Source organism: Pyrus communis, chromosome 12, assembly GCF_963583255.1.
Source record: "Pyrus communis chromosome 12, drPyrComm1.1, whole genome shotgun sequence".
In the NCBI taxonomy this organism is placed as follows: domain Eukaryota; kingdom Viridiplantae; phylum Streptophyta; class Magnoliopsida; order Rosales; family Rosaceae; genus Pyrus; species Pyrus communis.
In genome coordinates this window covers 17,732,441-17,747,108 of record NC_084814.1, presented here as the reverse complement: position 1 = coordinate 17,747,108, position 14,668 = coordinate 17,732,441, and the positions used below count along the sequence as shown (strand labels likewise).

At 36.8% G+C, this 14,668-nt stretch overlaps 2 protein-coding genes across 2 annotated transcripts; both read left to right on the top strand.

Moving 5' to 3' along the window:
- Nucleotides 1-7,039: 7,039 nt before the first annotated feature.
- Nucleotides 7,040-10,361, top strand: LOC137710830 (phosphatidylinositol 4-kinase gamma 2). Its single transcript, XM_068449967.1, has 2 exons — nucleotides 7,040-9,262; nucleotides 9,761-10,361. The coding sequence occupies exons 1-2, from the start codon at nucleotides 7,895-7,897 to the stop codon at nucleotides 10,136-10,138; spliced, it is 1,746 nt and encodes a 581-aa protein (XP_068306068.1). The 5' UTR covers nucleotides 7,040-7,894; the 3' UTR covers nucleotides 10,139-10,361.
- Nucleotides 10,362-13,287: 2,926 nt separating this feature from the next.
- On the top strand, nucleotides 13,288-14,164 carry LOC137711580 (uncharacterized). Its single transcript, XM_068450832.1, has one exon. The coding sequence runs from the start codon at nucleotides 13,385-13,387 to the stop codon at nucleotides 14,024-14,026; it is 642 nt and encodes a 213-aa protein (XP_068306933.1). The 5' UTR covers nucleotides 13,288-13,384; the 3' UTR covers nucleotides 14,027-14,164.
- Nucleotides 14,165-14,668: the final 504 nt, after the last annotated feature.

Sequence of the window (14,668 nt, the reverse complement as noted above, 5' to 3'; positions counted from 1 at the left end):
ACGAGCAGGACATGCCGAAAAGCAACATAAACTAGTAGGTCAACACTGGGGGCAGCTGAAGGCTCCACTGCCTCACCAGGTGCAAATCCAAGAGGAAGTACAAAGGCTCGTATCAAAGTAGCTGCGTGGATTCTAGTGCATTGACACTACCGACGATGCCCTCCGGAGAGACGTGGCCAACCTGAGCATGTCACCATTTACAAACGAAATCGAGTAGACGGAGCCACCATGGATGTTTAACCCGCCACATTTCACCTCGTTCAAGGGAGATGAAGATCCGGACAGGCACTTGATGCACTACCGAAGTGTTATAACCCTCTACACCAACATTGACGTTCTCATGTGCAAGATCTTTGCCACGACGCTCCAAGACGAGGCACAAGACTGGTTCCACACCCTACCGCCACATTCAATCTAGAGCCTAAAATAATCTCAAAAATTCTAAAGGCAACACGTGGACTTTTATTCAAAGAAGACAAGATTGCCCTCAATAAATGGGCAGGCTTCTCAGATGCTCCCACGCACAACTCACACCCCTGGACGCCTCAGCAGCTGAACACAACTGCCCATAACTCACCTGCCCTTGGCAAGGAATTAAAGATAAGGATTAATTACTCAAATCATATCTTTAATACATTCCTAATTGAAGATTGACTCTAATCAAGTAAGTAATCCTAATTCAAATCAATTAGGGATAATTACCCCCATTATCTCAAGATATTATCTCCTATTAAATATCTTGGGAATATTTAGAAAATATCTCTCCATTAAACACTATATGGTCGGCCCTGACCCTATAAATACCCCACATTCTACCAAATTTTGAGAGTTTTGGCAACCCTAAAAAACCCTAAACACTTTACTCTCTCCAAGAAACTAACTTAAGTATCGGAGATCCATTGATCTAACCCCCCCCCCCCCACCCACCTCGTGGGCGCGTGAGGCGTAGGTCTTTGATCAAAGGTGTTGATTGTTTTGCAGGTGCATTTTTGTTAAGACTGAAGACGGCGGAAATTTGCATCGACAGAGAAAACTTGTAATTAAAAATTTCTTTAAAAAGTGAGCGGAAAGATAAACAGCCCATTAACAATTAATACGCAATCTATTTATAGTTCAAGTGATTAAGATCGTTTATCATACTTTCAAGTTCTATGTTTCGGTTCTCAAGTCTTTCGATATCAGTTGGGTGAGGAGATTGATCATGGTGCTACAATAGTGGTGGCCATTTGGAGCTTGCTTCAAAAATCAATTTATGTAATGCTTCTTGATAAGAGGGTTTAGATATGAAGTGTAGGGTTGTCTGGCACATGAAGGGCCATGATACAATGCAATCAGACGACTCATAAAGCATGATCTTCCTACACTCACTTTTAATTATATTTTTTTTCCTGATCATAAAAATAATGCAACCACTCCAATAAGCTTTGCCCCAAATAAATTTAAAGAAGAAAATTATAGGTCCACACATCAAGCTTTTCGTTGCATGACAGACTATAATGTTGTTCTATAATTAAAGGTAAAATTATTTGCACAACAAAGTGAACAAATCGCTTATACATCTTTTCATGAAAATTGTGAACTTAGTGATAGAATTACACTTAGAAAATTATTATTGGCACATTAAAACAGTGGTACTTTATCTATCGAAATGCAATTTTATCTTTATATTTTTAGGATTTATGAATTAATATGACTTTTGAAGTGTCAATAGTTATTCTTCAATATAATGTATGTTTATTAAACTGAGAGTCTGGAATGAGTGGTTTTAAAGTTTTATGAAACTTAAGTAAAATTTTTAGAAATGCATTATAAAAATTAAAGATGGACCTGAAGTGAATTTGTAGCGTTTTTGTAGTTTTTTTTTTTTTTTTTTCGGAATTTGATCCGTTATGCAAGACCTATCTCAATGCAAGCGTAGAATAAACTATATAAAGTGATTAATTTGCACCCACCAAAGCACATCTTAATGATACCAAACTTAGCTTAAAGCCATCCCAATATTGTTTTAGAAATTGGATCCCATCCCATGTTCAATGTATCTACCAATTATTTCGAGGAACCCTACCTTCTTTAAGCCTTTACAACCATACCAAGGCCAGATGAAATAAAGTAGAGCTTAAGTTATCATTACTTTGGTAACAATTTGTATTATATATTATATTTTGGATTCCAACTCAGCAAATGGCTTCAAATATTTTTAAAGTATGAGAACCAAAAAACATCAAGATACGATTTGATCAAAAACCAAAAGAGTGCTGACTAAATTGGGGACCCTATTCGAGTGCACCGGCGATCAGGTTTGGTTATTGGACCCTAATCCTTATTAACATAAATTTATATAATAATTAAGGAAGGGGGTTTGAACCTCAAAGCATGTGAAATTTTGTACGTTACTTTGATTAAAATTTGTAATTAAAAATCTTATTAATCTTTCTGCTAAGCTAGCTAGAGACAAATTGTTATACTTTGCCTTTATGGTGATGACAAATACACGAGTGTGGACGGTGCACATGTGGACTAATTATTTAGAAACCGACCACTTAATTACAAATTATACTAAGGGAACTGTACTTTTTAATATATAGAGTAAATTACATTTGACCACCTTAGTTTTGAGTCATATAATAAACTCATACATCGTCTTCAACTTATGATTCATTGTAATGTCAGACTTCCGTCAATTTTTTTGTTAATTTAGTCATTAAACGATGACATGGTAGGTGCGAGGCGCACTCCCTCACACAAAATTTTCAAAAATAAAAAGGAAAATTACATTTTACCACCTTAATTATGGGTCACATAACAAATGTATACCTCATTTTTTGAACGGTGCAATGTCATGTATCAACTTACGAATTCGTTGCAAAGTCAGACATCGTTTCCATTGTCTGTCAATTTGTTTATTAACTGCTAATGTGGTAGACACAGAACCCACTTCCTCACCCTATGGAACTCCACGGTGCTGATATGTCCACTGTGAAGTGCGGCCAATGGCATTCGTAAAGTGTATCCAAAATATCCCAACAGGATCCTCCCCGGATCCTTTTGGTGAGGATCCTAAGGATCCTTTCATCGTGTTCGTTCATCATAAATCGTGCGGTTAATTTTTGTCAAGTATTGTTTCTGTTTAATTTTAAATAAAATATTTAAAATAATTTTTGACCTCACGATTTACGATGAATGGACATGATTAACATATCCTGTAAATCCTTACAAAGAGGATCCGGATTCCAAAATATCCTCCATGTCCACCCATTTCTCTTGTCTTTTTCTGGTTTCCGCCATGTGGCTCCCTCTCTCGCTTCCATCCTCAGCTATTTCCTCTTTCCCTTTTTCTCTCCCTCAGAAAATCTGAACCTAAAAAACCGTAAAGATTTTCAGAGCAAAAAAAATAAAAATAAAAAACTTGAAACTTGAGGCTTTTTTATTACTTTTTGAGTTATGCAAAAATGGTGAAGGCTTTTGAAGTGGGATTGAAAGAGGATGAGACTGACCCGGATTTGGGACTGTCGATTGACGACAACTTTAAAAAAATTAGAGAAATCGAAGCTGGCCAACATGTTCAATTTAGAGCCGAGAGAGAATGATCTTCAAAGTCGGAAAGTCCGCTTGTAGATCAGCAGATGAAGCGAGAGATGCATGGGTTGAGAAAGCATTAACTGAAGAGAAAGTCGGAAGAAAAGCGGGGGATGAAATAATTCCCAAGCAAAGGAGCATTCGGCGGTAGGGATGGCAATTCTAACTGTTAAACCTGATAACCATGGATAACCATCCGAATGGATTGGATTTGGATATGAAAATTCGGGTATGGTATGGATATGGGGAAAAACCGTGAACTTTATTCGGTTATGGTTTTGGATATGGTTATAGGGATCCCCAATCCATATCTGTCCCCGAATCCGACCCGAATATATTGTGTGTGTGTATATATGTATTTGATATATAATATAATTTTATTCAATTTACCGAACCCTCACTATACTAATTCATTATGCATGCAACAAACCCTATACTATATTTATTATGCACCAAACATCATGCATGGGGCATACCAACAACCTCATCAATTCAATACTCTTATTGTTATACTCAACCAAATTAATTCATTGAATCATTTTATATATCAATTATCAAATGTTCCAAGTTTATCAGATTCATCTCTCTTCAAGAGTCTTACTGTCAAGAAATTAATTCATTGAATCAATTTGTTTTGTCTTTCTTTCGTATTTTCTTTTGTCCTCTTTTTCTTTTTTATTGGACCAATTTATCATATTGGCTTATCATGAACATCTTCAAATATATTGTTATGTTTTTTTGTAATTGGATGTTGCTATTTAATGATAGAATTAGTATCTACTAAAATTTACAGTGCATAAATTGAATGAATATAATTTTTTTTTAATTTTTTGACGAAGATGGATATAACCGATAACCGATTGAAAATCCGTTACCCGATGGATATGGTTATGGATAATCCCCGATGGTTAATTTGGGGTTATGTGTATGGTTAATTTTCGTGATTATGGGGATGTATATAGCATTTTCGTCCCCAAACCGAATCGTTGTGATCCCTATCCGGTGGTAAAGAAAGAGAGGTTGGAGACGAGACGAATGTGAATGTGACTATGTATTTAAGCAAAGACAAATGGAGCTGCGCTACCCGGTTCAACAACTGGATTAATACCCATACCTGCCAGTTTATCAAATGGGATATATTAGCGAATAGGATTAGCCACACTTCATCGTGGACAAGTCAACAGCTTGGAGTTCCAGTGGGCCTCGCAGCTACCTTATCACCAGTTAACAGACAAATTGATGGACAAGCAAACAAGGTTTGACATTTCAATGAATTCGTAAGTTGATGTATAACATTACAATGTTTAAAAGATGAGGTACAAGTTTGTTATGTAACCCAAAGATGAAGTGGTAAAATGTAATTTGCCATATTTTATTTTTTTAAATTTGGGTGAGAGAGTGGACCTTGCGCATGCCAAGTCATCATTTAACGGTCAAATTGACAGAAAATTTAACAGAGGGTTCGCATTGCAATGAATCGTAAATTGATATATGACATTACAATGTTTAAAAGACGAGGTATGAGTTTATTATGTGACCCACTATTGAAGTAATAAAATATAATTTACCCTAATTTATAATATTTTTCTGAAAATTAATATGTGAATATGTTGTTGATACATCGTTCATATATATTTTTTTTTAAGGGAGACAACTGGTGGCAAGCCACGGTTATCCACCCTTTTCGGGGATCGGAAAAACTCACATAGGCATTTCAGCCTCCTCCTGGCCACAAGTCTAGCTTCCACTCCAGCAGCGAATTTCGAACCCAAGACCTTCAATTTGTAATTTGAAGAAATTCTCTCAATCCACATTTATCATTTAACCATCAGCTCGCGGTTCATTGTTCATATTATTGATACTGTTCATAATCCATACTTCAATCCCCGATTTGTGATATTAATTAATTTGGTTGTCGATATGCAAATATAAACTTGACTACACTTATGAAAAATTGACTACATTTCAGAAGAAGCCTAAAATATTAATTAAAAAAAAAATGAAGAAGATTCATGTATCATCTAAATCCACATGTAGTGTTGTATGGTACCATAGTAATGATACAATAAAGCGTGGAGCACTCACTTAACTTATTCGTGGTTTGATAGAATTTCTCAGATATTGTCGATTAGTACTAAAATATTATAGTGACAAAAATTATTTCGTGTAAAAACATCCTTCTTAGTTCCAATATAATATTCCAACCCTCATTTAATAATGTCTGTTGTTTATTATCAGTGTGACCAGTGGCGGAGCTAAATTGTATTTGTTGAGACAACCAATAGCTCAATGTTGTAAATTCTTAAAATTATCCTAAAATTACATGCACTTTGATGGTTTTTACTCTCAAAATCAGAGAGATTTTTAGGTTTGCTGGTTGGAACATCATATGTTACTCTATAATTAGAGGTACTTAAAAAAAACAAAAAAAGTTATGCAATTGTATAATGACGTATGGTATTCTGTTTCATATTCCGAGTACAATGATAAACCTCTCCTCAAATTATCCTAACTCTAAAGTAAGTTTATCTTACAATGATTAATCAATTCAGAAAATAGAAAACTGGAAAACAAATTTGGATATTACAACCAATGCTTACATACTCATCCAATTTGGATAATACTCTTCTTCCTTTTTACTAAGATTGTCTTCAGATTTATATGCTACCCGATCTTAGTTTGTCTATCTATAAACAAGTTTTAAGTCTTAATCCATGACTTATTCAATCTCCTTTTCAAACAAGTTTAACGAAAAACGGAAACTTAAGTTTGTAAAATAATACGTCAGACATATATGAGTCATGTTCAAGGTTAACAAACGAAATGCAGTGAAAACGATTAATCCGTAGCTTTGCAACAATAGATTTTCTCTATATTTTGGATTAACTAGCATAATTTTGATTTTTCAAGCTGAATGGTCATTGAGATTGATACAACTCTTCAGTTTGATCTTTGAGAAAATCGATAGAAGTAATCCTGAGATTGTTCACTGTCAATCATTTTCATCCTTATATGAAAATAAAAATAAAAATCTTCGTTAAATTGAAGAAACCACCAATTCAAGAGGAGTTGTTGATTTGACAAAAATACCCTCAATTTAACAGAGTTTTCTCACAAAAATATCAAAATGATTGAGGGTTTACATTCTCAGGGACTACGTTTATCGATTTTAAATCTTAAAGACCAAATTGAGAAGTTATGTCAATTTCAAGAATAATTTTAAGTAAAAAACAAATCCATAATCTTTTGATTGTTATCTTTTACGACAATAATCTGAAGTTAGTGTTACCACCTAAATGTGCTCCCCCCACCCACAAGACAAACAAACAAACGGCCGTTACAAAAAACAGTTAACGTCGTCGGTATCTCGGATTTTTCAAACACACAAAAAACCGGCGAGCACTTCCCGTTATAGTCTTTCTGGTCAAACCTTTATAAAAAGCCAACGGCTATAATTCAGTGTCCGTCCTCTCTCCTCCCTTCTTTCTCTCTCCTCATTTATTCAGTCTTTCACTCTCTCTCTCTGTTATCGACTACAAAATTTTCGGACCCAGAAAAACACGGGAGAGAAGATCGCTGGAGCTTAGACTTTATTACGTTCCATTCTGGGAAAATGCAAAAACTCGGCTGAATTACCCGGCAATTAATCGCCACCCCTGAAAGGTCATGCAATTTAAGCTCTCACCCTTTGCCCATTTCATTTGATTCTTTCCCTCAAGGCGAGAATCCACTCTCTCCTCAAATTGCAATTCTCTGCCCGCATTATTTTTTATGAGAGTTTTTCGATTACCCGCGCATTAATCTAATTAATTTTTCGATTTAGAGTGAAGAATTCCCAATTGTGTGTCCTAATTTCTAAAGACCCCAACTTTCACATCGTGATTGGATTTTGAATCGATTGAATATTTGTGGGAGCTTTCAAGAACAAGTTGGAGTTTTAATCTTCTTTTTTTTTAATTTTTAATTTGATTTAGGGATCTGGGTTTGATTAATCAAAGGGTTTCTCTTGAATCCCGGGGATTTGGAACTTTGGATTTGCAAAGTTCAATTGTTTCTGGTGATTTTCGATTTTTTCCCTTTTGGTTTGGTTTGGTTCTGTTTGTACAGATTTTGGTCTTTGGGTCTTGTTTTTAATTTAATTTAGCTCCTGGGTTTTTGATCAATGTGATCAAAGGGCCTTGGGTTTGAAGGGCCTTGAATTTGGATATCAACAGGCGAAAAAAAAAATTAAAAATTAAAAAGGAGGGTCCTGGTTTTTATTTTTGATTTGGGGGGGTTTGAATTTGAAAGAAGAACAAAAAAGTTTTGTCTTTGGAAAATGTCTCTTGCTGATGTAGCCCTGAGCCCGGGACATTTTGCTTCTGCTGCTGATGGGGTTTTCGAAAGCCAGCAGGGGCATTGTTCTAGTGAATCAATCATGTTGTATCTCAGGGTTGCTGGCTCCGTGACCCCTATGCATGTTTTGGACTCCGATTCCATTGCTTCGGTGAAGCTAAGGATCCAAACGTGCAAAGGGTTCGTGGTGAAGAAGCAGAAGCTTGTTTTCGAAGGCAGGGAATTGGCCCGGAACAACTCTCTCGTTAAGGACTATGGCATCACTGGTGAGAATGTGTTGCATTTGGTTCTTAGGCTTTCTGATCTTTTGCATATCACTGTTAGGACCATTGGTGGGAAGGAATTTGATTTCCATGTAGATAGACATCGAAATGTCGGGTACCTCAAGCAACGGGTTTTGAAGAAGGGGAAGGCTTATGATCCCGAGGATCAGGAGCTTTTCTTCAATGGTGAAAAGCTTGATGACCAGAGGCTCATCGATGATATTTGTAAGAACAATGATGATGTCATTCACTTGGTGGTTCAGAAATCTGCCGAGTTTAGGGCTAAGCATTATGAGAAAGATTTGGAGCTTTCAGTTGTGGCACCGCTTTCGGATGAATGCAGAGAAGAGGTCAATGGAGTGGCCAACCACCAATCCGAGATGGTTCCCGTTGTAACATTCCAGTTACCTTTTTTCCATCCAGATTTCTTGTTGGAACCAATTGTTGTGAATCCCATGGTTAAGCTTCCCTCTTATGTATGGGACATGCTTAATTCCACATTTAATGGTTTGAAGAAGGGCAATCAACCTATTAGGTCATCCGAAGGCACTGGAGGAACTTATTTCATGCAAGATTCCTTCCAGGAGTTTATTTCTGTTTTCAAGCCTGTGGATGAGGAGCCTAATGCAGTGAACAATCCCCATGGCTTGCCCGCATCCCCAGATGGTGAAGGTTTGAAAAGGGGAACAAGGGTAGGAGAAGGAGCCGTGAGGGAAGTGGCAGCATACTTGTTGGATCATCCCAAGAGTGGGCCTCGCAATTTATCAAACGAGACCCTTGGCTTTGCTGGGGTGCCTCCGACCATTTTGGTTAGGTGCTTGCATAAAAGTTTTAATCATCCTCAGGGGTATGATTGCTCGTCAAAGAATGTTAAGATGGGATCATTGCAAGTGTTCATGAAGAATGATGGAAGTTGTGAGGACATGGGTCCTAGTCGTTTCCCAGTAGAGGAGGTGCACAAGATTAGTGTTTTTGATTTAAGAATGGCAAATGCAGACAGGCATGCTGGCAATATTTTGTTTAGAAAAGGGGAAGATGGTAAGATACTGCTCATTCCTATTGATCATGGGTACTGCCTTCCAGAGAATGTAAGTGTCTGTTCTTTGCTTTCATGCTTTCCCATCTTAGTGTTATTTTTAAATGCTTGCATCTTTGTTTTCGCCATCTCTTTCCTTTCATAATTTTGTGCAAATCATGAAACTTTAACAGTGGAATTTCACAGACGGACAGTGAGGTTCACTCAATCTCCATGTGGATGCAATGCAATCTATGTGTGCCATAAGTAGGGTTCATGTTAGACAGACATGTTGAAATTTCGACTAACAATAGCTAGTGTTTAGGTTGCGAAAGATTGTCTAATACGTAATTGAGTTTTTCAACTTCAATTAGGGTGGTTTTTTGGTTCCCGCAATCTCATATCTAATTAGTTGTAGTAGTATGTGTTAATGTGAACTTTGTTGTGATTCGATGTTTTTTCTTTACCTGCTAGAATGATTTCCGTACACATGTTTTTTTTCTTTCACTAGATTTTCACATATATAATTGGTTTAATTATGAATAAACTTTGTTCTTCGCTGTCTCTGCAGTTTGAAGATTGCACTTTCGATTGGCTTTATTGGCCACAAGCTCGCCAGGCTTATTCTCCTGACACCATTGAGTACATAAATTCTTTGGATGCTGAACAAGATATTGCACTTTTAAAATTTTACGGGTGGGACATTCCAACCGAGTGTGCCCGCACACTCCATATCTCCACCATGCTTCTGAAGAAAGGGGTGAAGAGAGGTCTCACCCCTTTTGCCATTGGGAGCCTCATGTGCAGAGAAAACATAAACAGAGAGTCAGTGATTGAGGGGATAGTGCGTGAAGCTCAGGATTCCTTGCTCCCGGGCATGAGTGAAGCTGCATTTCTTGAAGTCATCTCCGAGATCATGGATTCCCAGCTCGACAAGCTTACAAAGTAAATTTCTATATTATAGGTACATATATGTATGTAATGAATGAATGACCAGTCCATTTTTGGATGGACTGGAAGGTTGTATGAAATATGGATGGCTTATGTAGTTTCGTATAATAAGCCTGAAAGTTTCGCTTTCATTTCTGTCAACTGACGGAGATAATACAAAGACTTCTGTCAACTGTTATTTAAGATAGTCATGAATAAGATCTATTCCTATTTATGGATTACAGGATTGTACTACATCACTTGATGATATAGGATTTTGAAATGTGGTGTATACACACACCTTTATCACCAAACCGAGAGTCGAAGCGTTTCTCGCAAATAGGGTAAGTTCTGAACTGGAAGCACTTGTGTTTTAGATGTTGTAACTCTTGTGTTTTATACATGAAAACAGCAGAGGTTGAAAACACTCTGAAATTTCTTGAACTGTGTTGTGGTAAATTCTGCTTCGGTTTGACGGATACCTCGACGGAGGATTCTCAAGTACAGCAGGTTTAGCTGTGTACATTCATATATACCCCTCTTCATTGACATGTTGATAGTTGCTAATTTCTTGTCGATACGCTATTTGGATTGTTTGATGCAGGTTTTTAAACAAGAGACTCCAGTTTGTTCAGAAATTAGGAAGTTAGTAACTATTCTTATAAATTCCGTTAGTGTCTATACTGCCATTGTTCCTCTTAAGAAATGAAGCCAGAAGACATGGTATCTTCTCACCTATGATTACCATCCTCCACGGGCTCAAACTAATGAGAGAAATTTCGATAGGACTGCTTGACTCCCGGTGGGATTAGCGGGGTCGGGTGTAACGCTTACAATACGAGGGGTTTCCATTAAGTGAAAAAGCAATCAGACAATACATGTGATCCAGTTTCGCTGCGCAAGTTTTTCTCCAAACTCTAAACTCAATATTGCTGCAATTCTGCCCTTCAATGATTAACTGGAGAATGATAGTTACTGGTTGGTTCTCTGCCAAAACCCATGTGAGTTTTCCGCTGTTTGGAAAATTGAAACCAGCTCCTTTGGCACTATATGAGCCCCAGAAAAAAAGTGGGAAAAGTGCTTTTGAATAAAGTGATTTTGAATTGCTTCATCTATATTTTTACCGCACAAGTAAATTACAGCAAGAATATTATGTCAAATAGAAGCCGCAGCATCGAATTTGGTGTAACTTCTACTTGCTTAATATGATTGATATGAACTCAATTCCTCAGCATTTTCAATCTTTTGATTAGTGACAGATTTGCATACCAACTTGAGGGAACATAATCTCCAAAAATAGGGTTTAGGTGGGCCCCATTGCAAGAGATTATCAACGTACAAAATTAAGATTATAAACCTTTCCATTCCTTTTGTTTTGTCCACAACTTTTAAGGTAATGTTAGGAAGACTGTTGTTTAGACCGAATTTTGTAAACCGTATAACGTGATTATTAATAATTAAATTATTACTTAAGTGTTGACTAACGTCTTTATTTTTTCATTAGTGACACATCACATGATTTATAAATTTGGTCCAAAAAATTAGTTTGTCTAGCATTACTCAAACTTTCAACAGCTCTTACTACAAGTTAACAAGCATAAAATAAACCCATATAAATTTGTGTTCTCCATTCATTACTAAAGTAAGAGCTGTTTATTCTTAATACAGACATATTTATATGAATTAGAAAACAAACAATACCGTTGATATAAGAATAAACGCTCTTAGCCGCTTGAAGAAATTCAAAACTTCAGATGTAGGAACAAACGCTCTTGACCGTTGCACTGTAGAGGCTATTACCCTTCTGCATTAATAACACCTTCCATTTTGACAAAAATATAACTAGGATTCAAAGTGTAACAAAGCTATAAGATATAAGTTTTTTGTAGTCCATCTTTTTTTAGGTCAAAAAAACTTACAGAGGCATTTCAATCTCATCTTTATCACTATCATGGAATTTATTAACGCCAAGATTGAAACTAGAGTGTGCTATAGAATTTATTCTCAACGACTAAATCATTTAAACTTACCTGGATATAACATCCCAACTTGCAAGTAAAAAAAAAAATGTAAAGTTAAACCTATCCACATGCAGCAAAATTGGACATTGCTTGTACAAACTTGTCAGACGCCCACTTTCCTAATTTTTCTTTGTTGGGCCCACCCTTTCCTTTAGTCCTTGAAACTTTCAAGTTAAGGACCAGAGTCTGCCCCAGGAGAAAGATCCTCTTCGGATATCTTTCATCAAGATCATCGGATTAAATAATCTAGATATTTGAAATTTTATTCAACGATAAAAATTTATTATAATTTTTAAAGGGTCAAACCAACAACCATACAGACAGCAAAAGCCCACTCTTCACCACCCAAAAAAAAAATATATATATATATATATATATATATTAAATGTCTCCCTCTCTCCTTTGTCCCGGCTTGTTTTTACTTTTTTTTTTTAAATGTCACGATATATTTTGTTAGATTAAATGTTAAATTAATATTGATGAAGTTTGAATCTACGCTTTCATGCAAATGCGCAACACTTTTCCACCATTATAGTAAATGGCCACTAACCCATGCTTGTTTTACTTCACTTTACCTAATTTAACATGAAACTAACTCAAAATTTGTTGTGGCTCAAATTTCTTTGGATTTTTGGTTATCTTAAGTCTATTCATGTTGACATAACGTCTTATTAACTTGCCTTACATGCTCGACAATATGACATTCTTGCCAAAAATTCTCTCTAAGCTAAATGCTATTGGAGATGTGAACTAAACAAAGGTGAAAGGAGATTCATAACATTTTTTTTGTTACAATGTGTGGAGTGTTACAATCACCATTCATCTTAAATTTATCAAATATAAAAATGGAACCAAACAATATAGAGAATTCAAGTTCAAAGAAATGTTTCTCCAATCCAACACTCTAACAACGTAAAGTATTTTCGCGACAAAATTGTGAATTTAAATTAAAAAAAACATTACATTCCAAATTTAAATAATTAATTAATTAATTATAATAAAAAATATATATATATAAAATTAAAAAAAAAAAAAAAAAAGACAAAGACAGGGTGTCTCTCTCCAACACACACAATTTCACACTTTTGTCTCGACTCTCAACACGACAATATTTACTCCCAATCCCACCTCCAAAATCTCCCCTAAATCCTCTCTCTTTCTCTCTCTCTCTCTCTCTCTCTCTCTCACAACGAAACTATTCCACCGCTTCTCTTAATTCCACAATTAAGCTCAATTAATCAACCATGAGCAAGCCTCAGCGGCCTCAGCGGCCCAAACCGCCGCCGTCCGGCCGCACAAACCTCGCCTCCTGCATCGTCGCCACCATCTTCCTAATCTTCGTTGTCATCGTCATCCTCATCGTCTACTTCACGGTCTTCAAACCCAAAGACCCCAAAATCTCCGTCTCCGCCGTCCAGCTCCCTTCCTTCTCCACCCAAAACTCCACCGTCAGCTTCACCTTCGCCCAATACGTCTCCATCCACAATCCCAACCGGGCGCCCTTCAACCACTACGACAGCACCCTCCAGCTCTTCTACTCCGGCAGCCAGGTCGGGTTCATGTTCATACCCGCCGGCAAGATCGAAGCGGGTCAGACCCAGTTCATGGCCGCCAACTTCGCCGTCCAGTCGTTCCCGGTCTCCGATCCCAATCGGGCTTCCGGGATGGTCCAGAACCCAATGGGGCCCACTTTCGGAGATGGGTTCAGCGGGTTGAGCGGCACCGGCGCCGGACCCAGCGGCCCCGCAATGCAGATTGAGTCGCGGTTGGAGATGGCGGGTCGGATTCGGGTCATGCACTTTTTCACCCACCATGTGGAGGCAAAATCTGAGTGTGAAGTTTCCATTGCTGTGAGTGATGGATCTGTACTAGGTTTTCACTGTTAGCTGTTGTTTTTATTTTTTATTTTTTTTCTACTTTTGGTGAGTTTGAAATTAGAAAGAGTAGCTTTTTGTAGATTTTGGCAAAATTGGTAACTTTGGGTGTCCAATTTGTTAACCCGTTTCATGAAGGGAAATGAAAAAAAAGAAGTAATTTTTTGACAAATAATTTAAGTGAAAGTCTCTTGCATCTGGGTTGGTTGGTTGGTTTTTGATTTGGGGAAGAATTTAGGGTTTCTTTAATTAGGCTTGGTGGTTATAATTCATAAAGTTGAAGCCTTTGGGTGGCAGAAAGCTAGTACTAGGCTACTAGTAGTAGGTAGAGATGATTGGGGTTGGCTGTGGTGGGAGGATAAGCTCAAAAAAGAAAAAAAAAAAGAGGGCCTTCTTAATCTCTCTCCTTTTATCTTCTCAAATTACGATTAAAACACATTAACGTTTTATATTGTTTTTTTTATAAAAATAATAAGATAAAAAGTAAGTGTGAGAAGGAAAAAGAAAACAAGATGAGAATAAGAAGAGATAAAATAAGCGACTTAAATAGAACGGTACTTAGCGTTAGTGTTCTGTTCTAATAATGTTTTAGCAATTTAACATGTACAAATTTCTTTTTTATGTAGCAATGATTACTGAACTGCAACGGTACAA